Raw genomic sequence first — 22,767 nt, 5'->3', positions numbered from 1 at the left:
TGACAAAACTTCCAGAAAGTTCCATGGGGAGCTTAAGCACCAGGGAAGGAGAACTCTTCCTCATTTCCCTCCTCTGTAAGGAACTGAGCTTTTGCATAATACAAGGTGACAGGGAAAGAACAGACTGATGTTTTTATCCTGCTCTTTCATGGTATTGTTTCAAGAAGACACAGCAACCTGTCCCCTCCGCCCCACCCTTTTTTTTAGAGAAATGAGCATACTATAGATATGCACCTGCTAAAAAAGAAAATGTTTACTTAGGTTTTGGGGGGTTTTTTGGCACGAGGCTGAAGAATTATTAAATACTTAAATGCTTGACTCAAGGTTTTAAGATAGAAGAGTTTAATGAAAAAAATAAATAAGCATATTGTATGAATGATCTGAGTATGAACAATACCAGGGACTAGAAATTATCACCAGAAAAAATAGGAACCAGATACTTTTGTGGGGGGGAGGTCTGAATGTACCTAAGGAATTTGATTTAATCAAAATGGTTAATTTCAAGTCGTTTAAGTCATGTGGGTCCAACTTGTAATTGTCTATTTTCACAAAAAAATATATTTCCCGGGTTGTGGCCTATGTAACTTTGGCTTTGGGAAGCTGAGGAACCAAAGAAAAAACTTTGTGATCATGATTTCATCCTTATGAGCTTTTCCCTCTGTATATGGACACATCTAACAACATCTATCGTTAAAATCTATGCCATAGACAGGATTATTTCACATACAGCTGATTGTATTTCTCAAAGCAAACATCTCCAAGAATATCACGTATGGAAAGCTATACAAATACGTAGATGGACAGGCAAAAAAAAGACACAGCCTGCTTAAGTGCCAAAGAGTTTGTGCAGAGCTAGAAAGAAAACAGAAATCCACGTGGGTCAGAGGTATGGGGTTAATTTCTCTTGCTGAGGCTCAGGTTTCCCCTCGATGGGTCTTTAATGGTTCACCTAAGTTCAAGTAGAGGAGCATCTTTCTTCTTTGTTAACCAAACATGCCCAGGTACAGCTGCTTCTCCTTCTGATGGTAGCTACTGAGTTCCGACTGAGTTAGCTGGAGGTACCGCCGGACATTGGCGTCTTAGAATAGGGCAAAGGAGGCAATTAGAGACACAGTTAGAACATGATCACACCTTGTGGTAGGAAAGGATTGTTCACACACTTCTTTCCCCGCCACAACTTCTGACTTTTATAGAGTCAGATATTTTTTAGGCGTGGATAAAAATAATAAACAAGTCCCTTTAAAACGTTCAAAACAAACATACTGATTATGAATACTTAGGGAAAATACCAAGTTATTGTCACTGGTTTATGCAAGTTAGCATTTTTACCCCCCACTTTAGGGATGAGGTTATTTTACAAAAATAGATCAGAGATAACCGCAAAGGACATTCCAAATAAACGATAAAAACCAGCACTATTATTTTGAATCAAGACTCCAATCTTTCAAAGGACTTCCTATAGAAAGTGGGTTTGAGGAGAACCAGATTTCTGAATCTGGAATCATTTGAGCTTACTTATTACTGATTCTGTAAGTATCAGAATAAATATATTCTCTGGGAAAATAAGTTTGTTCGTATCTATAAAACATGCAGAGTATTTTTTACTCTCCAAAGTCCAGGAATCTTCCTGTGAAGAAATACACATAAACATGGGTATATGACTTTAAATGCTATTTTGGCCCTTCTTCGATGTGACCTCTTCTCTATCTTTAGTTGCGGGGTTTGTTCTGCCAGGCCTCAGGTTGATTTCTGGGGTATTAAGGATGATTTGATAGTTCTCTAGCTGCATTCGTGGGACGAGGCGAGCCTAGGGTCCTCCTACCCTGCTGCCATCTCCCCAACCCCACACATACTTCTGATTTTAAAAATCTTTCTCAGATCTGAATAGATCACAACTATTCTTTGCAACAGTCAATCTCATTCATTAATACCACTTTGAATTAAAACAAAAAAAAAAAATCTCTGTCCAGGGAGAAAAATCTCTGTACAGTCAGGGCTGGCTGGTTCTTAATCTGATAATGAAAAAGAGCTTGAAGAAACAGTTATTGTTACAGCAGAGCCTCTAAAATACTCTACATGGGTGCAGTTCATCTATGTACTTGAAGGTAAGAGACACGAACAAATGCCTCATGTTTTATGTCTTTATTAATTCACAGTGGCTTTCCCATTCATTTATTTCATTTTGATTTTAAAGATTTTAAAGGTTTTATTTTTAAGTAATCTCTACACCCACCATGGGGGCTCGAAACCCACATCCCTGAGATCAAGAGTCACCTGCTCCACCGACTGAGCTAGCCAGGTGTCTCCCCCTCCCCCAATCATTTAGAGAATTTTTGCTGCATCGTTACCCTGGGGGACCCTCTACCTCTAGCATCTAGTAGCCACTCTGAGCCAGAATGCAAAATGGGAGATAATTTTCAGTGCTGAACCACCAACACAGGAGTGAGTCTGTTATCCGCTTCGCGGTATCTCTGCCTTGGAAACAAGTACCAAGTCTCAAATTCTCTCTAGGTAGGCCTGCCCCTTTTCTGGGTCATACCTGGGCTTAGCGGAGCTAAAAGAATAAAATGATAGCTAAAGCAAAGGCCAGACCCAGCTGGGGAACTGGCAGAAAGGAGGATCAGCAAGTATATTGACTGGAATACAGATCCTATTTCAGTTACAATCTCGGAACAGAAACTTGAAAAACAATGCTTTCCAATCTCTTTCACCGGGGGAAGGAAGGGAGATGGTGTGTATGCCTGTTGAAGCCTAATACTTCTGGAGGGTGTACAATATTGCTTTCTTGTGGAGGCAAGAATACAGGAATAGAAGAAGGCCAGTTTCTCAAACACCTCTTCAGACTTTTTGAATTTTGAACTATATGAATATATTATTACCTAGTCGAAAAAATTTCAAGGGGCGCCTGGGTGGCTCAGTCAGTTAAGCACCCGGCTCTTGATTTTGGCTCAGGTCATCATCTCACAGTTCATGAGATCGAGCCCCGCATCGAGCTCTGAGCTAACAGCGTGGCGCCCGCTTGGGATTCTCCTTCTCCTTCCCCCTCTCTCTGCCCTGTACCCTGTTCGTGTGCATGCACGTGCTCACTCGCTCTCTCGCAAAATAAATAAACTTTTAAAAAATTCAGTAAATTGAAAAAAGTAAAATAAATCCCTCCTTCCACCGATACCACCTCAGCAAGACAATTTCCTTTGTCCTTACCACTTCGGTCCCCTTCTCTCTCACCTTTTGGCTGCCTATTGACAGCAGCCAGGAGGTAGTGCTGAGCCTGGTCATAGTCCTGCAGATGAAAAAAGGCCACTCCAGCCCGATACAAGGCCTTGGCATTATCAGGCTGTCGTTCCAGGACTTTCTGACTGTATTCTTTCACTCGTTCGTAGTTTACTGGCTCCATCTGAAGGAGACAGGCTAACAGGCCAAATGGAAAGAAGACAGGAGAGCAAAGAGGGACTTATTACATGAAGTTCTAGTGGCCAACTCAAGGCTGCATCAAACAGAGGACAATACCAACAACATTCACTCACCCAACTAATACATCCAAAGGTCTACCACGTGCCAGACTTTCTTCTAGGCACTGGGGATGCAACAGTGAACAAAAGCTTTACATGCCTTCTCATCAACTTTAATATCTACTGAACGCTTATTATGTGCCTACTGGTGGGTTAGGCCCGGCTATAAAACTGACAGGAACATACTTTAAAATTTATTTACAATTCTTCTTCTCTGTTTCTCTTCTACCCAAGGCTCTCCATCTTGAGCCCTCCATCTAACCACAATTGTCACACTGCAGCTTTACGAACAACAATGGCTGCCATCAATTGTGTGAGGAAATAGCAGCACGGTGCTTTGTGCTTTATCTCATTTAATCTTCTCATCCACGCTACGAAATTGGTTAAGTGTTACTATCTCCATTTAGTGGACAAAGAAATCAAGGCTCAGAGACGTAAAGGAACTTGTCGAAGATCCTACAGCTTCTGGGTGGAATAAGAAATTTGAACCAAGGACTCTCTAATTCCCAAATCGTCATTTTTAAAAACATTTTTTAAATGTTTTTATTTATTTTTGAGACAGAGGGAGACAGAGCATGAGCAGGGGAGGGGCAGAGAGAGAGGGAGACACAGAATCCGAAGCAGGCTCCAGGCTCTGAGCTGTCAGCACAGAGCCTGACGCAGGGCGCGAACCCACAGACTGCAAGATCATGACCTGAGCCGAAGTCAGATGCCCAACCGACTGAGCCACCTAGGCGTCCCCATCATTAAAAATGATGATATATTACTTCACTATTCCCTTGGATTACATAATGGGACTTTGAAATCCAAATCTGTTTAGGAGACAATGCTCAGCCTTTCTATAATTAAGAAGGGAAACGTGCTCCCTATTTCATGACTGTAGGAATTAAACATAGTATTACTTAATCATGGTGCTGAGAAGAAAGGAGAATCAGGGCTTCCGAGGACATTAAAGGGCCTGGGCTTATGTCTGCATCCCTTCTACAACATCCCCACCAAGTGGTCATATGGTTTTATACTTAACTAACCCATTACTGTAGCTTCATTCATTATCTGACAACTGGTTCTGCAGCACCGACCACAGGCTAGGGACAGCTAGGAGCAGTGGGTAAGAGGAACAAGACAGACCTCTTGATGAGTAAACACCAGTCGCATCCTAGTCCCCAAGTAGAAGGAGTACACAATAAACAAATGGATTTTCTAAATTGCTTTGAAAAAAAAAAAAACCCAAAAAACAAAAAAACAGAACTGTATTGGGATGAAGTGAATGAAGCCAGAGTCACGCTTGATTACAGAAGCCTCTCAAAGAAAGTGACTTTTGACCCAAGATCTGAATGACAAGGGTCATTCAAGGGACGGGGCATTCTAGCTGAGAAAGAAGAAATTCTATAAAGCTGGAAGGCAGAAATGTGTTTTGCAAATTCCGTGTATTGGAGGAGCCAGACCATGTCAGGCCCTGAAGGTGAGGGTCAGAGTTTGGGTTTTTTCCCTAAGTCTAATGAAATGCCATTGGAGGATTTTCGGCAGGGAGCCGATCTCATTACCTTATCGGTAAAATGGGGATAATCACAAGTATCTTGTAGAATTTGAAGATGAGAGATATTGTACATAAACTGCCCCACGTGTTACAGGCACTCAATAAGTGAAAATGGCTAATCCAGTAAGTTCTTTATGGAGCATCTCCCAAGCACTCCCAAGTGGATGCTCTGTGGATGGCTAAGCCATAGGCTTTGACTTCAGGTCCACCTGGAGAGTGAAGACACTGGCTGATCACTCTCTTTAAAAGGGAACATTCCCATGCCTGTGGCACTCACTGTGCCCATCTGCTTTATTCCTTTCCACAGCACTTGCCATCTTCCGATACAATATGTATGTTACCTTTGTTAATTGTCCATCTCCCTTACTTGAATATATGTTCCAAGAGAGCAGCACTCTTTACCTTATTATACTCCTATATCCTTAGTACCCAATAAGTAATTGAACTTAATGAATTGAAACATTAGCTACCATAATTACTATTGTTACCTGAATCTGAGAGTAGCACTGGACTCACACTGTAAAAAAGCTAGATTTTCACCAAACCATAGCGGAAAACTACTGTAGTAAAAAAAAAAAAAAAAAAATCACTTTTAAACAACCATTACGAAGTATAAAAACTAACCCTAATAATTTCCATAGCCTCAGCTGGGGTCATTAGAATGCTTTAATATACTCCAAAATAATTTAATTAGCTCCGTGATTATTTTGCCTGCCATAGAACAGACCTATACGAAGTCTCCTTTCTTTTGGTAGATCAATCCTAGTGATACAGATTCTGGCATCCATCTCTTCACCCAAGTTCATATGGAGATGGGAGATCCTAGTTATCCAAGAACTGATTTAAAGGAAGGAGAAAAACGAAGAAAAGCTGTCCAAACATCTAATAATGTCTCACACCACCCGCTGGAGCAAATGCCTTCTTTCCTCTATTATAAATATTAAAGAAACAATGCCCTAGACATAAGTTCAGTGTTTTTTCTAGAGCGTGCAAAATTCCCTAAACCTATCAGCTTCACCTGGAAATTTGTTAGAAATGCAAATCGGTAGTGCCTCTCCCACTCAGCTCCATTGAATCGGAATCTCTAGGGGTGGGGCTGAGTTAACCAACTCTCCAGGTTAAGTTTGAGAAGCATGGCTCTATAGAAACTCATTTAGAGGCCCATAGATTGGAAATGTATTTCAATTCATGGCAGAATAAGTACATGACAGCAGAAAAACACACCCGTGCTTTTCCCTAATGTTCACAGATTTTCATGTGCCTGCCCTGATACTCTACCCACCCTTCAGCCCTGTTCTTACCAGCTAGATTGTTGTAGCAGTCTGTCTGGGTGGTGTGCAGTATGTTCTCTTGTTCAGGTGTGAGGGCCGGGCCCTGAGGTCCTAGATTAGGTATCGGGGAGGGCAGACTTGGATCCAGACCCCGCAGCTGAAGCAGAGCTCGATGGTACCTACTTACAGCATCTCGGTACTTCCCTTCTCGGTAACGTTGGTTCCCTTTCTCCTTGTACAATTGAGCCTCCTGCAGGCGCTTCTCCATAACTCTTTGTCGCCCAGAGCTCTTGTGGAATTGGGACGCGAAAGAGCAATTGAAGCTCTGGAGATGGGAGCAAAACAACTGGTTTAGCCGATTTAAGAAGGCAGGAAATTAGCCTTCTCCAGGACGCCCCCCGGGAATGAGTTTTACTTGTCTCTTCTCTGTAGTAATTTTCAATCTTTAAACGTACAGGACTAATCAGGGAGAGGATGTGGGAACAGCAAAGCCAGAGATTAAGTGATTTCATAAAGAGGAGACTCCGGGGTGAAGAGACCCTCCCGAAAAAGGAAGGGCCGGACTAAGGAACTGTGGCAGGCGTGGGAATGCCAGCGGAATTTGCTTCCTCCTTTCTCTTGGACACACCTTCTTGACCCGGAAGTGGAAGGGAATAGGCGGGGACAACTGCTAAAAGAGGTCTACGGGGCTTGCCGCCAGTCCTGGTCTTTTTTTGCGCGTATTAAATAAGCATTTGTTTATGTCGGTATCAGAAGCTGGGGACCGAGCTGAATGTGGTTTGTGCAACCAACTCACAGGCTTAAGCTGGCGCGGCCGCAGAGCAGCTCAGTTACAAGCCCACCAAGCTCCGCGGCCAACCCCTCGCCCTCTGCAAATACCCAAGCACGGAAGTCTCCCCCTCGGCTTCGGTTTACGGGCGGAAGCACTTAGACGACCGGGACCGACGTCTCGGCAGTTTGATATATGAAGGGTCGCGCGCAATGCGCCACACCGTCCAATCAAAAGCGGCCCCGGAAAAATAATCCCGCAGAAGCGACCCCGCCTCTACAGCCCCCTGCAGATCAACCCGGGGCGGGGCGGGGGGGGGAGGGGGCGGCGGGGAAATCTCCCGTCAGCTTCGCCAATTGGAAGAATCCGGCCGATCACGGATGACCAATCAGAATTGCAGATGACGATTCAAGTTGGCCAATAAGAAAGCTAAAAGGCGAGGTCCGGGCGTCTGTTGCTGGGTAGAGAAGTTAAAGGATTCAGAGAAGAGGGCAGGGGTGGGGGGGGGAGGGTGTCACTGTATTCCTTAGTTTGAGGAAGCCCTTTGTTTACTAAACAGACAATTGCTAGGCGGCTTTCAAGTCGCTACAGCATCCCTCCTGGGCTTTTTTTTTTTTTTTTTAACTCTCAAGAAGCTGGGGAACGTATAGGCAGTAGGGAAGAAAGACTAGCAAGCAAGACTTTAGACGACATCTCGATCGGAAGCCAGACGGGAGTAAGGGTGGTGACGGGGTGGGAGGGGCGTGTAGGAAGGGAGCTCCGGGCGTCTGCGCAGAGCCCATGGCTGGAAGTACGGAAGGCGGGCGCGCACACGCCGCCGTGCTACGAGGCACTTGAGCCGTAGCCAGTCCTTCCCGTCTCCGGCTCCGGTGCGGCTGCGCGGTGGAATCACTGGCGGCGATTGGCCCAGGGGTGAGAGGGGGCGGGAGGTAAGGGGAGGGAAATCGGTCGTCCTCGGCGCGCGCCCGCCCGCGGCAGGGGAACCGAGGGGGCAGGAAGGAAAGCTGTTCCCCGCTGCGTTGTTTTGGGCTCAGTGAGCCGAAAGGGGGAGGGGAGGAGAGGGAAAAGCAAACACTACGTAGCGGAGTCTGCGCGCGGCCTTCGTGCCTGCGTGCGTACGTGCGTGCGCTCGCTCGCGCGGGCTCAGTGCTGGCGCGTGAGGCGGAGGCGGGCGGCGGCGGCGCCTGCGCGGTCGGGCTCGGTCGACGGTTCGCAGGGGAGGAGGCGGCGGGAGGCGGAGGAGGCGGCGGTGGCGATGGAGGTGAAGCGGCTGAAAGTGACCGAGCTGCGGTCTGAGCTGCAGCGGCGGGGCCTGGACTCGCGCGGCCTCAAGGTGGATCTGGCGCAGCGGCTGCAGGAGGCGCTGGACGCCGAGATGCTCGAGGACGAGGCCGGCGGTGGCGGGGCCGGGCCCGGCGGGGCCTGCAAGGCGGAGCCTCGGCCTGTGGCCGCGTCGGGCGGTGGCCCGGGCGGGGACGAGGAGGAGGACGAAGAAGAGGAGGAGGAGGACGAGGAGGCGCTGCTTGAGGACGAGGACGAAGAGCCACCTCCTGCCCAGGCCTCGGGCCAGGCCGCGCAGCCGCCGCCGGAGCCCCCGGAGGCGGCAGCCATGGAGGCCGCGGCCGAGCCCGATGCTTCCGAGAAGCCGGCAGAGGAGGCCACGGCCGGGTCAGGTGGGGTAAATGGTGGCGAAGAGCAGGGCACCGGCAAGGGGGAGGAAGACGAGCCGGAGGAGCGGAGCGGGGACGAGACACCAGGATCCGAAGCTCCGGGTGACAAGGCCGCAGAGGAACAGGGTGAGGAGCTGGTAGCGGAGCCCGGCTCCAAACTGCCCCGACCCAGCAGTCAGCCATGCACCGCGGGGTCCGTTTCCTTGTTCTCGCTTGCCCGAAAGCGCAAGATTCCCATCGCCTTTTGGTGGGACTCTCTCCCCAGGGGAGGTGGCTTTCATTCTCTACCCACCTTTCTGGAGGGTTTGACTGCCTCTGGCGGCCCCCCTCTCTGCAAGAGGGAGCTTCCTGCCTAACTTGGTTCCTTGGTGGTGGTGGATGGAAGTGAGCGATTTTGCATGCGAACTGCTTGTGAGCTACCTGTGGAGCAGTCTCCCGCCGTATTGGTTATCTTTTCCTAAAGCGGGAATGCGATGAGAAATTGGCTATTGCAGGGACAGCCAGACAGGACTGTTGGAGGCTTTGGCCTTTGGGTTACCTATTGGTATTTCCGCCTTAAAAATATTAAGCAATAGGCTAAGTTCGCCAAAGTCCGCTCCATCACATTACTGGCGCTTGAGCCACACGGTGAATCTGAAAATCTAACCTTGCTCCTGCTTTAGCAGCCTGTGGTTTGAGGGTGTGGAGTTTAATAGTTAACTAGTGAAGGGAAAGTCTTAATCTAGTGCGTTTAGAGTAAGTTAGTTAACACCAGTTGGCTAGATGTTTTACCTTGCTTGAATTCTTATGATTAAGTTTGAATTTTTCCACTGAGTCTGCCGATGGACAAATTTGTGGGTTGGCTGTGCACTTGAAGCATTTTTAAATTTTAGGTCCCTGACTTCCTGAATTGGAACTATTGAGGTGTTGGTGGGTTCACGGAATAACCTCGTGGAAGAGAGTGTGTAGAGTTGCCCAGGGAGTTAGTGACCTTTCTTTCTCTTCTTTTGAAGTGATTGGATGGTTAGACCAAATCCGTAATTATCTGTCAGAGTAGGCAGGAAAACTAGAGGTGCTTCCAAGCCTTGCTGTGTAGTGGGGTGCCTTAATTCTTACAATACGTTTTTTTAGGCTGGTATTAGTAATCATGGTATAATTGGAACCCTTTCTAAGACAGTCACATGCAAGTTGCAGATTGTTTGTTCTGTGTCCTGGAACAAAAATCCCATTACATAACCTTTGACTTCGTGTGTATCCCAAATAGAAGATAAAAAAGGTTGAGGGATAAAGGACTGCTTTAAGGAAATTATCGTTAAAAACCTTAATGTTGCAAACTACAAAAGCTTGAAGAAAAATTCCAGTTTTTTTCCCTCTTGCAGAGAATGTTGCTAAATATACAACAACACCTTTCTACCCCAAATTATGTGCAGTAAAGATGCAGTATTATTTATGGGTCTCTCGTGACTTAATGGTTTGCTCTTGGCAACCTTCAGTTAAAAAAAAAAAAAATTCCATGATAGAAATACAGCTGTGAATATGCACCTGAGTCTGTTTGCTGTACAAGTAAAAGCTGTGGATGGCTGTGCATTGTAATGCTGGAAAGGCAAACTCTTTAAAAAAGACACATACGCTCAGGCTTCTGTATCATGAAGCTGTGGGAAAATGTTGGAAAATGTGTATTAAGTGCCTAGTTTACATCCAAACCTGACAATCAAGAGTCAAAATTAAATTAACCTATGAAATTCTTTAAAGACTTAGAGGATTTTTTTAAACGTCATATTGGTGGGAAAATCTGCGAGTTTGACCTGATTTAAGCAGATAAATTTAGAATGCAAAAATTGTCCAATTTTTATCTACTGCTTGACTGTAATTAGCCCATAATGTCCATCCTTTTCTTTTCTTTTCCATTCTTTTCTCTTTTCTCTTTTCTCTTTTCTCTTTTCTTTTTTTTTTTTTCTTTTCTTTTCTTTTCTTTTCTTTTCTTTTCTTTCTTATGAAATAATCAGCCAGTGACAGGAAGATGATCTTTGGAAATAAAACGTTCTGTGGATGCAGTGGGAAGAACCTGGCTATTCTGATTAGACAGCTACTCAGCCCCTTTAGTTTCTATTGGTTCTGAGCTTATTCTACGCTCCAAGATGAAAACTGATTTTCTTTCCCTCCTTTTTGTAGGAGATGACCAAGATAGTGAAAAGTCAAAACCAGCAGGCTCAGATGGTGAGCGGCGGGGGGTAAAGAGACAGCGGGATGAGAAGGATGAACATGGCCGAGCTTACTATGAATTCCGAGAGGAGGCTTACCACAGCCGGTGAGGGAAACGGTCCCCTTCGTTGAAAGGGGTGTCTGCTCTGATTTGTTATCTACCTGATGTTGATTGGAGAGTATGGAAAGAGGGGTGGCTTAAAAATGCAATAGGTTTTTCTAGGCGTAAGTTTCAGATTGAATCCACTCTGAAAGCTCCTGTTGCTCTTTTCTCATTTGCTGATAGAAGCTGTCTGCTGGAATTTTATATTCACTGATAGTTTAAGACTTGATACAGACACCCCTCAAAGAAGAGGGCTTCGGATACACCGTATTTGCTTTTCTCTCATACCTATAGCTCAAAGTCTCCACCACCCCCTGAAGAAGAGGCAAAAGATGAGGAGGAGGATCAAACTCTTGTGAACCTGGACACGTGTATGTATAAGGCAGACAGGTTGGGGTTTTCAACCAACCCAAAGTGATTTTGGAGATTAAAACTTCATGGCCTGCAATTTTTAAGAGATTTAGCAATAGGAGACTTTGTATCCATTCTTGACACCTGGGTAGATTTGCGTTCTGTTGATGATTTTCAAGTGTTGGGCTTTGGAATAAACAGATTGTTTCTTTCTAACAGATACCTCGGATCTCCATTTTCAAGTGAGCAAAGACCGCTATGGAGGGCAGCCGCTTTTCTCAGAGAAGTTCCCCACCCTTTGGTCTGGGGCAAGGAGTACTTACGGTGTGACAAAGGGGAAAGTCTGCTTTGAGGCCAAGGTAGTGTATACGGCTCATTAAGACCATTTGTTTATTAAATTATTTATTAGACTGCTACTACTGGTTCCTGCCCCCCAGTATTTTATTAATGCAGAAAAGGCACCACACTTGAATGATAACCTTAGCTTCGGTAACCGACAAATTGACCCCCATGGCTTTGGTTTAAGTTCACTGATAGCTGGTATTCTGATGTTGAGTTGTGACAGTTGTTTTCAGTTGATACAAAAGTCTTGTCTTTCCAGCTCAGACTTTGCTCCTGAGTTGGTCAGAGTATCTGAGAGTTCCTTTTCTGACTTGGCCAGGTAACCCAGAATCTCCCAATGAAAGAAGGCTGCACAGAGGTTTCTCTGCTTCGAGTTGGATGGTCTGTTGATTTTTCCCGTCCACAGCTTGGTAACGTTCTTTTTAACTGAATCGTTAGCGTTTGCTGCCGTGTCGTTTATTCCGTGGGAAATTTGGGTATAGGTAACTAATTTGCTGTCTGTTCTAGGTGAGGATGAATTCTCTTATGGTTTCGATGGACGAGGACTGAAGGCAGAGAATGGGCAATTTGAGGAATTTGGCCAGAGTTTTGGGGAGAATGATGTCATTGGCTGCTTTGCTGTAAGTGCTCCTAAAAGTTGTGGATTCTTAGCGAGAAGTGAGTAGAGGGCACTGGGAATTCAACTTGCTTCCTAACAGCTGCTGTCTTCTATGCATTTAAAAAAACTTTTTTTTAACGTTTACTTAACGTTAAACACAGAGCATGAGCAGGGGAGGGGCTGAGAGATGGAGAGAGACAGAATCTGAAGCAGGCTCCAGGCTCTGAGCTGTCAGCACAGAGCCCGATGTGAGGCTCGAACTCACAAACCGCGAGATCATGACCTGAGCCGAAGTCAGACGCTTAACCGACTGAGCCACCCAGGCACCCCACTCTTCTATGCATTTGATGTATTGTTTGCTTAGTTGTGTTTAGCAGTCTGAGTTTTGTTGTTTTTTTTTTTAAAGGTTAAATTGCAAGATTTAATCAGTCTCACCTCCTGTAAGGTCTTGAATGCTCTTGTTTGTTGTCACTGTAGAATTTTGAGGCTGAAGAAGTCGAACTTTCCTTTTCCAAGAATGGAGAAGACCTAGGTGTGGCATTCCGGATCAACAAGGAATCCCTGGCAGAACGGGCCCTCCTACCCCATGTCCTCTGCAAAAATTGTGTTGTAGAATTAAACTTTGGTCAGAAGGAGGAGCCCTTCTTCCCACCACCGGAAGAGTTTGTGTTCATCCATGCTGTGCCTGTCGAGGAGCGTGTGCGCACTGCAGTCCCTCCCAAGACAATAGATCAGTGTGAGGTATGCCAAACGGTGTGCAAAACTTAGGCTTTGGAATGGTTGGCTTGAAGACTTTTCTTAAAGCTTCACCTGACTGGGCAGGTGATGATGTTCTTAAATTGGGCTTTATGAACCTGACCCTCACTTAGTTTTCATGGCATTCCTGGTTCTGTTTACTTGTAGGTGATTCTGATGGTTGGACTGCCTGGATCTGGAAAGACCCAGTGGGCACTAAAATACGCAAAAGAAAACCCTGAGAAAAGATACAATGTCCTGGGAGCTGAGACTGTGATCAGTCAAATGAGGGTGAGTTGCTGGGAGAGGTGAGCTGTGGTATTTGCTCTGGAGGTTCCAAGTAAATGCCTATAACCCTTTCCTGGTGGAGTTGGTCTTAATATATGTTTAGGGCTTTTTTTTGTTGTTGTTGTTGTTGTTGTGTTGTCAGATTTCTCAAAGCAGATAAAACCTGGAACATATCCAGATCAAGATGGAAATGACTCTTAGGGAGTGGACAGCATGCATTCACAGCATTGAGGAATAGGAATGATATGCTATGAATAGCTATGATAGCTTTGATCGCATTAAAAGAGGTGGCATTTACCAGTGACTCTTGGGTTTTAACTTGCTGCTTAACTTCTTGTGTTTCTCTTCACTTCCTCTCGAACTCATCAGATGAAGGGGCTTGAGGAGCCAGAGATGGACCCCAAAAGCAGAGACCTTTTAGTTCAGCAAGCCTCCCAGTGCCTTAGTAAGCTGGTCCAGATTGCTTCCCGGACAAAGAGGAACTTCATTCTTGATCAGGTATCGTTGAAAACATTGACAAGAAACCTGATTTTACAGACGGTCCAAAGATGAAAGATTTGGCATCTATTTAATCTGATAAAACGGCTTACAGTCCAAGCGGGGTGCGTATGTAGAGGGAGACAGAATTAAGGATCAGAAACAGGTTCCCTAAGTATGACCGAGTGGTTGTGTTATATGACTGAGTCATAATGTTTTTGGAATTCAGGGATACCTTTTTATTTGTGTTTTTACCAGAGAGTATATGGACCAGACTATAAAACACATAATAGAGGCAATGGGAAGAGAGGTGGAGCTTGTGTGGATTCCTGGCTCCACCACTTAACTAGGTTTGTGGCCTTTGACGAGTCTTGGTCTCTGAGTCTCAGTTTTTTTGATGTGCAAAACGGAGTAATACCTGTCATATAGAGTTTGAAGAATTAGAGGAAATTGTGTCTATAAGACCCCTAACTTCTTGCTTCACTTGTAAAAGATGCTCAGTAAGTGAATATGAGTGGTAATTTTTATTCCTGTAACATCTGTTGTTCTTTCTGTCCCTAGTGTAACGTGTACAACTCTGGCCAACGGCGGAAGCTATTGCTGTTCAAGACTTTCTGTCGAAAAGTGGTGGTGGTTGTTCCTAATGAGGAAGATTGGAAGAAGAGGCTGGAGTTGAGGAAGGAAGTGGAGGGAGATGATGTGCCTGAGTCTATAATGCTGGAGATGAAAGGTGGGCTAATGTTACACAAGTTAGGGAGCCTGTCCTTGGTCAGTGCACACCTTTCCAAGGCCTCTTAGCACTTGGAGTGATTCTCCCCATCTAAAGTGTAAATCTGGCGGCACCTACCTGGCTCAGTCGGTAGAGCATGCATCTCTTGATCTCAGGGTCATGAGTTCGAGTCCCGTGTGGGACATAGAGCTTACCTGAAAAATAAAAGTGTAATCCAAAGAGTAAACTAACGGTAAATTAAGAGTAAATCAAGGAAGCACTTGTAGGTAAATGAATAAGGAGAGTAACTGGAGAAGCAGTAACTCCTTTTTTTTTTTTTTTTAAATGTTTATTTATTTTTGACAGAGACAGAGACAGAATGCGAGTGGGTTAGGGGCAGAGAGAGAGGGAGACGCAGAAGCAGGCTCCAGGCTCTGAGCTATTAGTACACAGCCTGACACGGGGCTCGAACTCACGAGCTATGAGATCATGACCTGAGCCGAAGCCGGACGCTCAACCGACTGAGCCACCCAGGCGCCCCAGCAGTAACTCCTTGATTCATTCCAGAGAAGATACAAAAAGTGAGGTAGTGACCACAGGGTGATTAAAACTCAAAGCCGAGGCTTTGTTGATTCCATTATTCATTTAGTAAAAGTTTCAAGGGTGTTCACTGTTTGTCCAGTACTCTTTTAGGCATAGGGGAATAGTGAATTAAATGAAGTTTTGTCTTCATTGAATTTATATCTTCGGGGGGGTGGGGGGGTGGGAGTTTGGAGTGAACAATCTTACCAGTATGTCTTGATTTCTAATAACACGTTAGGCTTGTTTTTTTGTTTCGGTTTTTGGTGTGTGCCTGAAGTTTTTAATATAATACAAAGCCTTATAGCAGCATCTCCGTGAGGCAGAATTAACCATCTTGATTGATCCCACTTCCTGCTGTTCCCTTGTTCCCTCTAGAGTGTGATTTTTTTCTCCGTTTGCTGCCTTTAGCTTCTGTCATCCCACCTGTCTGCTCGGCTACTGGCTCTTTATTCTGATAATGCCCAGGCATGGGAGCTAGTTACACATCTAAGAGCTGGATTCTCCAAGTTGACTCAGGATGAACCATGCCAGTCCATAACTGATTCAAGTCCTTGGAGGAATGTAGTTCATTTTATAAAACTGAGGGCTGACTGGATTCATCTAAGGGTCAAGAGAGCCCCATAGAGCTGAATTCCACTGAGACTCACCCTCAGAACTTGATGTCTAGAGACTGGCTAATGTGCTGGCCCATCATGCACAAGTGGTAAATGAGGCCGCTTGTACTCTTGTCTCCTGTGCTCTCCTCATATAGATGAGTAAATGCTTTTTGATTTGGGTCACTTTTTCATGGAGTCTCTCTTAGCATGTTATCTAACCAACACCAAAATTTCCTCAGTTATTTTTAGCCTCTAGCTACCTTCATCTGTCCTGATAAGAAACTTTCACCCAATTCGCTGTTAATTTATTATGGATCACTTGAGAACTGGTAAATCTAATTTGCAAGTAGCCCTTTGCTTGGGACTGTTACAGTTTAGAGGAAACTTCTGATAAGCCAGTGGGTAAGAACCCAGCACCTTCATGTGCATAGAAAATCCCATTCTTCCTACAGCGGGGTTTTCGGGGTGAGATCTTGCATGTGTATGCGCTTTTCAGCTCCCACGAGCTTCTCCCTTCCTCTTACAGCCAACTTCTCTCTGCCTGAAAAATGCGACTATATGGATGAGGTGACCTACGGGGAGCTGGAGAAGGAGGAAGCTCAGCCCATTGTCACTAAGTACAAGGAGGAGGCAAGGAAGCTGCTGCCCCCCTCCGAGAAGCGGACAAACCGCCGAAACAACCGAAACAAGCGCAACCGGCAGAACCGAAGCCGAGGCCAAGGCTATGGTGAGTCCCGGGGACCTGCCAGCCCCCTGCCTCAGTCTGTTCTTTGTGCTGCGCACGGCAGGAGCCACAAGGAAAGGCTAAGGAAACCAAGTCCAGTCCCAGACAATGAGGAAGTACCTTCTATATTCTAGGAGTGTATGCTTCCTGTGTCCTTCCCCCCCCCCCCCCACCAACCACCTTCTTGCACTTCTTCCATAATCCTTCAGCAAAAGGGAGTTACTTTTCAACAAAAATGTTTGTGTCCTCGAAAAGCGTTTGCGCAAGCTTCCCGTGCAGGTGTTTTTTCATTCTTAAATACGAGCCCCACACTTTACTTCATGCTTTGCTTTTCCAGTATGTCCTCAGGACTTACGCAGTGAGGTTAGATTCCCAACCCGAATTTTCTTGCTGCTTTTGTCTGTTGGATCAAGCCAGCTGTGCAGACCAGAAAGTGAATGCATTATTCAGTAATTTGGGGGGGTTCCAAAGTAAGTTAAGCTAGTAGTAGAATTCACTTTCCTCCTGCATGTCTATCTAGTTTGTCAGTTAACCCCACAGTGTGCATTCACTTGACCTTAAAAATGTGTGTGTGTGTGTGTGTAAGTCAACAAAGCTTCTGAGTGTCTGCCGTGTGCCAGGCACTGGGAATACCAGGTTTCTGCCCTAAGGAGCTTGTTATTTAGACTTTGTTTTTCATTCGCATAAAATAATGGGTCTGGGGTACAGGATAGCTGGGGTCCCTTCCAAGACTGAAAGTCCATGATTCTACGAATGGCAGTTTTTACTCCTGTTTCTAACTCTGCCATGTATCCTTTTGCCATCTTAAATGTTTTGCAGGAATTGGGCAGGTTCCAAAGCAAGGTGGCTTGGTTTTCTTGTGTCTCTATTTCTCTGCCCACCCCCACCCCCCCCTTCGGATTCTTTAAAAAGCTCCTGGCTGGTGCCTTAATTACCACCGTGTGAGCCTGACAGAAACAGGCTTCCTATTCCCCCAGAATTGCCTTTGGCTCCGACTTTTTGATTTCCACTCAGACGTGGAGCCAGGACCCCATGCCAGCTGTGTGAGCGCGCTCTCCATTTCTCTTCCAGTGGGCGGGCAGCGCCGAGGCTACGACAACCGGGCCTACGGGCAGCAGTACTGGGGGCAGTCTGGAAACAGAGGGGTGAGTGCAGCTCTCCTTCTGCTCCTCCCTCTGGGTTGTGATGGCCATTCCTACTGGCTTGGGGGAGCAGAGTGGTTTGGGCTGTTTTCTCAGGGCTTAGGGTTTTGCCCATTTAATGTGTTCCTCTGGAAGAATTTATTCTGGGAAGATTAAGCCTGTTGATAATGTCAAGCTCTGATGTGTGTCTCACTCAAAACGGGATGGCAGTGGATCCTGACGCCCAAAGCCCACCAGTCTTCACTTCTCCTTTCTCAGGGTTACCGTAATTTCTACGATCGATACAGGGGAGACTATGATCGATTCTACGGGCGGGATTATGAGTACAACAGATACAGAGACTATTACAGACAGTACAATCGGGATGTGAGTATCCTCTGGGGATGGGGGCGGGGGTGGCAGGACTAGAGGAATGAGTGTCCTGCCTCTCCGTGCTTGGCCAGCTGTGGCTCTGAGTGATGGGGTTTCCCCTCTCTTCTAGTGGCAGAATTACTACTACCACCCCCAGGACAGAGACCGATACTACAGGAACTACTACGGTTACCAAGGGTATCGGTGAAGCCCCTGTCATGCTCGCCTGTCAGCCATGAAGCTGAATCTCTAGGGGTGCCAGGCACCCCCCCAAAACACAACCAAGGAAAACAGGGGCTGTTCGGGTGGGGCTGAGCTGCCGGGGAGGGGCGGTGGGGGGGAGGGTGCGCAAGCAGGGGCAGGGGAGGGGGGAGGTGGAAACGACAAAACTGTACATTTTTTTTAAAAGTTTGTTGAAAAGAATATTGTCTTATTCTATAAAACATTTCAAACCTAGTTAGATATTTGTAATCAAAAAACATTTGTGCAGAAAGCGGCACTTAGGGCTGCCTGTCCTGTATCCTGCGGTTGGACAGGAAAAGAACTAAAAATGTCACCCTTCTGACATTCTAAGGCAGCTGGACTGGCAGCCAAGGAAGGGAGAGCGGAGGAGGTGGTGCGGAGAGGGCGGGGACGCCCATGAGGGCGCTCTCCCTTGAGCAGGCAGGAGTGGGGACAGAGGGAGCACTTGTGACCGGGGCAGTGAAAATAAACGATTGGCTCTTCTCAATCACTTGCACCAACTAACCGTTTGTATTTTCTTTACTGACCTTTCCCTCTTGGGATATCCGGTCTGGTGGGCTGGGAGGCCAAAGCGTCCCTGTCTCCCCTTTCCCGTGCCTCGTGCTGTTTGGCTGAGGCTTGGAAGACCACCCGTCGGGCGGCTCCGTTCTGGAGGCTTCCCAGGCCAAGGAGGCACGGGGACCGTTCGTGATTGCAGGGCAGAATAGTCGGCACCCTCCATGTACCCGTTAATGAGTTTCCATAGACTCCTGGGGGAGAAGGGCATCGAAGCCCTCAGCCTGAAGATTGTGACTTGCCAGTCTCTACTCTGTCTTCCAAACTTGAGACAGGCGGGAAGTCCCTGAAATCATCTCTGTTAGAGCATCTGTCCTCTTATAGTGCGAGAGAAGGAGCGTTTCTCAGGGTTTCAGCTCACACAGAAACGAAGCAGGATTCTTTTCACTGCAGCAGGAGATGTATATAGGTGAATCCTGTGGTGTGGGCTACCAGGCCCAGGTGCTGAGAATAGCAACTATTTTATACAGTGTGGAGGGCATGAGCCCTACTGGTTTTTTTGATACACAGGTAGAGAGTGAATAGGAAAGGGGAGGGAGGGGGGTGGGGGGCGGGGGGTGGGTGGGAGGCAGCTCGGAGTGGGGCTGCTGAACTTGGGGAAGAGCGAGAATGTGAGTGCGTGTAATGTGTGCATGAGAGGGAGCGCCCCCTCCCAGCATCTTGAAACAGGATTTGTCTGGGGGTGCTGTCCCTGCATGTCCCCACAGAGGCCTCTCGCCGAGAGACTTCTATTGGGATAGTGTTTGTTTGTAACTTTACCAACCCCCTCCCAGTTCTTGATGAACAGCTTCAGGTTGCTGGGCTCGAGAATATGGGTGGGACATGAGAATGCTCTTTCAACATTCAGCTTCAGTTTTCATTCATCTTCCTGCTCAGCATTCTGTCAGCCTAGAACTTACTCTGCACACACCATGTATTGCAGCACTTGCTAGTGAGGGAAGACCCAGGGTAGCGTTGTGTTACTTACCAGACGATGTGTCCATTTCCTCCCCTGGGCAGTTCTCTGCCGAAAATTCTGTGCTGAGATTTGACCTTTCCCTCCCTCCATTGATACCTCCATGCAGCCCTTCCCTAGGCAGGCAGGCCCACATCTGGTCCTCTGGTCACCCCCTGCCCGATACACCCTTCTGCCCTACAAGTACCTCTGACCCTGAGGCTGGAAGAGGGGTGCTGGCACAAGGAAGTTTGCTTGCTCCTAACAATGTCCTTTCTCTTGGCGCCTGCTTCCTTGTGGTGCCATCATGGATCTGTGTGAGGCAGTGAGTGAAGTGATTGCATGAACCTTTCTGTAACCCGCTCACTTTTTATCGTTAAGGGAGTTTGAGAGAGCTTTGCTCGTAGTGTCAAGGCAAGGAGGCGAAAACTGGAGCCCAAAGAAATTCCCTTAGGGCCAGATTATGTCACAACAGTAAATTGAATTTTGAGGCAGAAGTTGCCATCCCTTTTCAAGTGTTCAGTCCTCCAGCGAATAGTATCTTTTTAGAGTCTCTCACATGGTTTGGGGGTGCTAGGCCCTCAGGGCCGGGGGGGTGGCAAAGAGCTTAAGCCGATTGGGGGGGTTGGGGGAGTCAGGGGAAGGTACTTGCTGTTAATTTTTGACACCACAAAGTCATCTTTAAAAAAAAAAAACAAAAACGCTGTTTTTCTGATGGATGGAGAGTGAAACTGCCACATTCTTGTTGGTTTAGCCCAAGAGATCCCTTGCAGCAACTGTAGATGTCTGGGTTTTGTTTCTGTCTTTTTATTGTGGGGGAAAAAAAAAAAAAAAAAAAAATGTTACGGGGAAAATGTGGATTTACCAAGAGGGATCCCTAGCCTTGTTTTCCTTAGAAGACTTGTTTAGTGTTTTATCAGACGTCTTTTGTAGTTGTTGTAGATGGAAATGCTTGTGAGAAAAACAAACACCACATGGAGCCTGTAAATGTTTTTGCACAACCTGTAAAGCATTCTTGGAAGTGGCCAGTAAAAAAGGGTTTTACCGTTTAAAAAAAAAAAAAAATGTAACTGTGTCATTGTTTACATCTGTAACTTTTTCTTCCCCTGTTCTCATTACATCCTGGCAAAAATGTAGGCACCGTAGCTTCCAGTTTTAGAATAAATAACCATTTGGATTGAATTCACCCTATCTCCTGTGGCTGCACTGACTGGGGTGGAGTGTGTCATGGGGGGGGGATGGATTGACCGATTTTTGGTGCTGCTTCCTCAAGTTGTACTGGGTCCAACCAAGGCTGGCTTTCCTCTTGCGTGGCTCTTACTCCCTTCTGATTCTACTATTCACTTGATGATTGTTAGCCTCCTTAGTGCCTGCTTCTGAGCGCCTGGGCCACTTGAGTAGAAGAAAATACATGATAAATCATAATCCATTTGGCCTGTACTAAAACCACTCAAATGCTTAAGGTTCAAGGTAAAGCTGGTTCCGTTTGGGAGCCAAGTAAGTTTATTAATGATTAGTTGCCACTTAGGAGGAAAAGCCTTCCTATACCATGGAAGATGTTAGATAGGGCTTATTTTGGGGAATAAGAATGTCACTTGAATTAACAAAAGCACCACTGCATTACTAGCACTAACTGATCCTAATTGTAATTCTAATACATGTTGAAGGACTCATTAAGGCTGAGATGCCTACAGGCTCACAACCCCAGTTTGGAAACGGTTGTGCTATCTCCTCCCTCTGTACGAGACAGATGTTCAGACCCCAGGGACCTACAGCTGTGTATATATAAAGGCTATCCTTGATTTCAGTGTTAGAGCTAATTAGTAAGTTTTAGTGGTTAATTATAGTTAACGTCTGGTCTCTGGTAACCTCTTAAACCCCCTTTTTCCCCAGCTAGGGCTACAGCCATCACCCCCAATCTGAGGAGTATGAAAGTTGTGCAGAAAAATTAAGCAGAGGCTTAAAACAACACACACACAACTCCTATCAAGACTACCTTTGTTGAGCACTTCTGGCTTTTTACCAAGTCTGAACTTACGTGGAAATTTTCACTTACTCTTCTGGAGTTTGCCCAACACTTTGATGCAGTAGAAAAAGAGCAAGGTTCTTAGTGACTGCTCTGCATTGCTTGCTACTTAAGCGTATATAGTACAATCATTCATTAAATATTTGAGTGCCAGCTATGTGCCAGACACTTTCAGGATGCAGGGATTAAAATAGACTTGATTCTTTCAGGAGTTTTCATGAAACACCCAAGAAGAAACTAAAGCGGACTCCTGAACAGAATGAGGGTAGGGTCCCCACTGTAGGATGAGGTAATGAATTAGATTACCTCCAGGGCCTGTTAGGGCTCAGAAATTCAGCAGCAGCTGGAAAGGTGCTGTTCCTGAAGGTGCCCCAAGTTCATCGGTGCCCCTGGACCTGTGGATACACCCGTAGGAGACTAAGTTCGGTTCCTGGTAGAATGCCCTTTATTCCCTTGGTTTCCTCTCTGCATTCCTGTACGCTTACTGTCTTACTGCGTGAAGGAAGTGGGGGTGTGGGGAAGCTGGGGGTGATGGCTATCCCTAAAACAGGTCACCCTTCTGTTACTTAAGGGTGGCTCCTCCCTTCGGCACCCCCCCCCCCCCCCCCCGCAAAGTGTATTCCAGCAAGAAACATGACCTAGGCTTCCTACGGTTAGGATGTATTCCTGAATTTGGGGGATGTTGATAGTGCATAAGAAGCAGACACCCTCGGACTGTTACCTTACCTGCCTTGGCCCTGGTCCCACCTCCATATGTTCGCCCTTGGAAGGAAAAGGCTTTTTTTCTAGAAGAGCATTCTGGGCTTCTAACCCTCCGCCAAGTTTGAATCTGGGAGGCGCTCGTGAGACCTTAAGCCTTAGGTTTTGGCATCTGGCCAGACTGCATGCTGGGACCACTACGAAGGCTGGTAGGCACACGAGGGGCGGGGACGTTGTTTCTGGCGGATGTGACCGAATGGGTCTGAGAGGGAAAGGGGAACATAGTAAGCTCTACCAGGAAGCCCAAACTGAAACAGTTTCGGGCTTATCCAGCTCCTAGGGTCACCAGGAGGCAACCAAGGAAGGGCGCCTGAG

At 46.4% G+C, this 22,767-nt stretch overlaps 2 protein-coding genes across 6 annotated transcripts; one reads left to right on the top strand and one right to left on the bottom strand.

The window, feature by feature from the left end:
- Nucleotides 1-319: 319 nt before the first annotated feature.
- On the bottom strand, nucleotides 320-7,356 carry TTC9C (tetratricopeptide repeat domain 9C). 4 transcript variants are annotated; one of them, XM_045485604.1, is made up of 4 exons: nucleotides 7,197-7,356; nucleotides 6,348-6,642; nucleotides 3,226-3,408; nucleotides 320-1,078 (listed from the first exon to the last, which is right to left on the bottom strand). In XM_045485604.1, the coding sequence occupies exons 2-4, from the start codon at nucleotides 6,583-6,585 to the stop codon at nucleotides 984-986; spliced, it is 516 nt and encodes a 171-aa protein (XP_045341560.1). In that variant the 5' UTR covers nucleotides 6,586-6,642; nucleotides 7,197-7,356; the 3' UTR covers nucleotides 320-983. The 4 variants fall into 4 exon arrangements, with proteins under 4 accessions (XP_045341560.1, XP_045341562.1, XP_045341559.1 ...); XM_045485606.1 differs by having other exon boundaries at nucleotides 7,114-7,244; XM_045485603.1 differs by lacking the exon at nucleotides 7,197-7,356 and adding an exon at nucleotides 6,773-6,946.
- A 193-nt stretch (nucleotides 7,357-7,549) lies between these two features.
- On the top strand, nucleotides 7,550-20,482 carry HNRNPUL2 (heterogeneous nuclear ribonucleoprotein U like 2). Of its 2 annotated transcripts, XM_045485578.1 has the most exons (14): nucleotides 7,550-8,882; nucleotides 10,908-11,043; nucleotides 11,335-11,411; nucleotides 11,611-11,750; nucleotides 12,053-12,143; nucleotides 12,241-12,353; nucleotides 12,809-13,072; nucleotides 13,235-13,357; nucleotides 13,724-13,852; nucleotides 14,393-14,561; nucleotides 16,245-16,445; nucleotides 17,514-17,587; nucleotides 17,843-17,950; nucleotides 18,066-20,482. In XM_045485578.1, exons 1-14 carry the CDS (start codon nucleotides 8,342-8,344, stop codon nucleotides 18,141-18,143), a joined length of 2,244 nt encoding a protein of 747 aa, XP_045341534.1. In that variant the 5' UTR covers nucleotides 7,550-8,341; the 3' UTR covers nucleotides 18,144-20,482. The 2 variants fall into 2 exon arrangements, with proteins under 2 accessions (XP_045341534.1, XP_045341535.1); XM_045485579.1 differs by lacking the exons at nucleotides 17,514-17,587; nucleotides 18,066-20,482 and having other exon boundaries at nucleotides 7,837-8,882; nucleotides 17,843-17,930.
- Nucleotides 20,483-22,767: the final 2,285 nt, after the last annotated feature.

This window comes from Leopardus geoffroyi, chromosome D1, assembly GCF_018350155.1.
Source record: "Leopardus geoffroyi isolate Oge1 chromosome D1, O.geoffroyi_Oge1_pat1.0, whole genome shotgun sequence".
NCBI lineage: Eukaryota > Metazoa > Chordata > Mammalia > Carnivora > Felidae > Leopardus > Leopardus geoffroyi.
The sequence above is the reverse complement of the archived record's forward strand: the minus strand, read 5'-3'. Positions and strand labels throughout refer to the sequence as shown.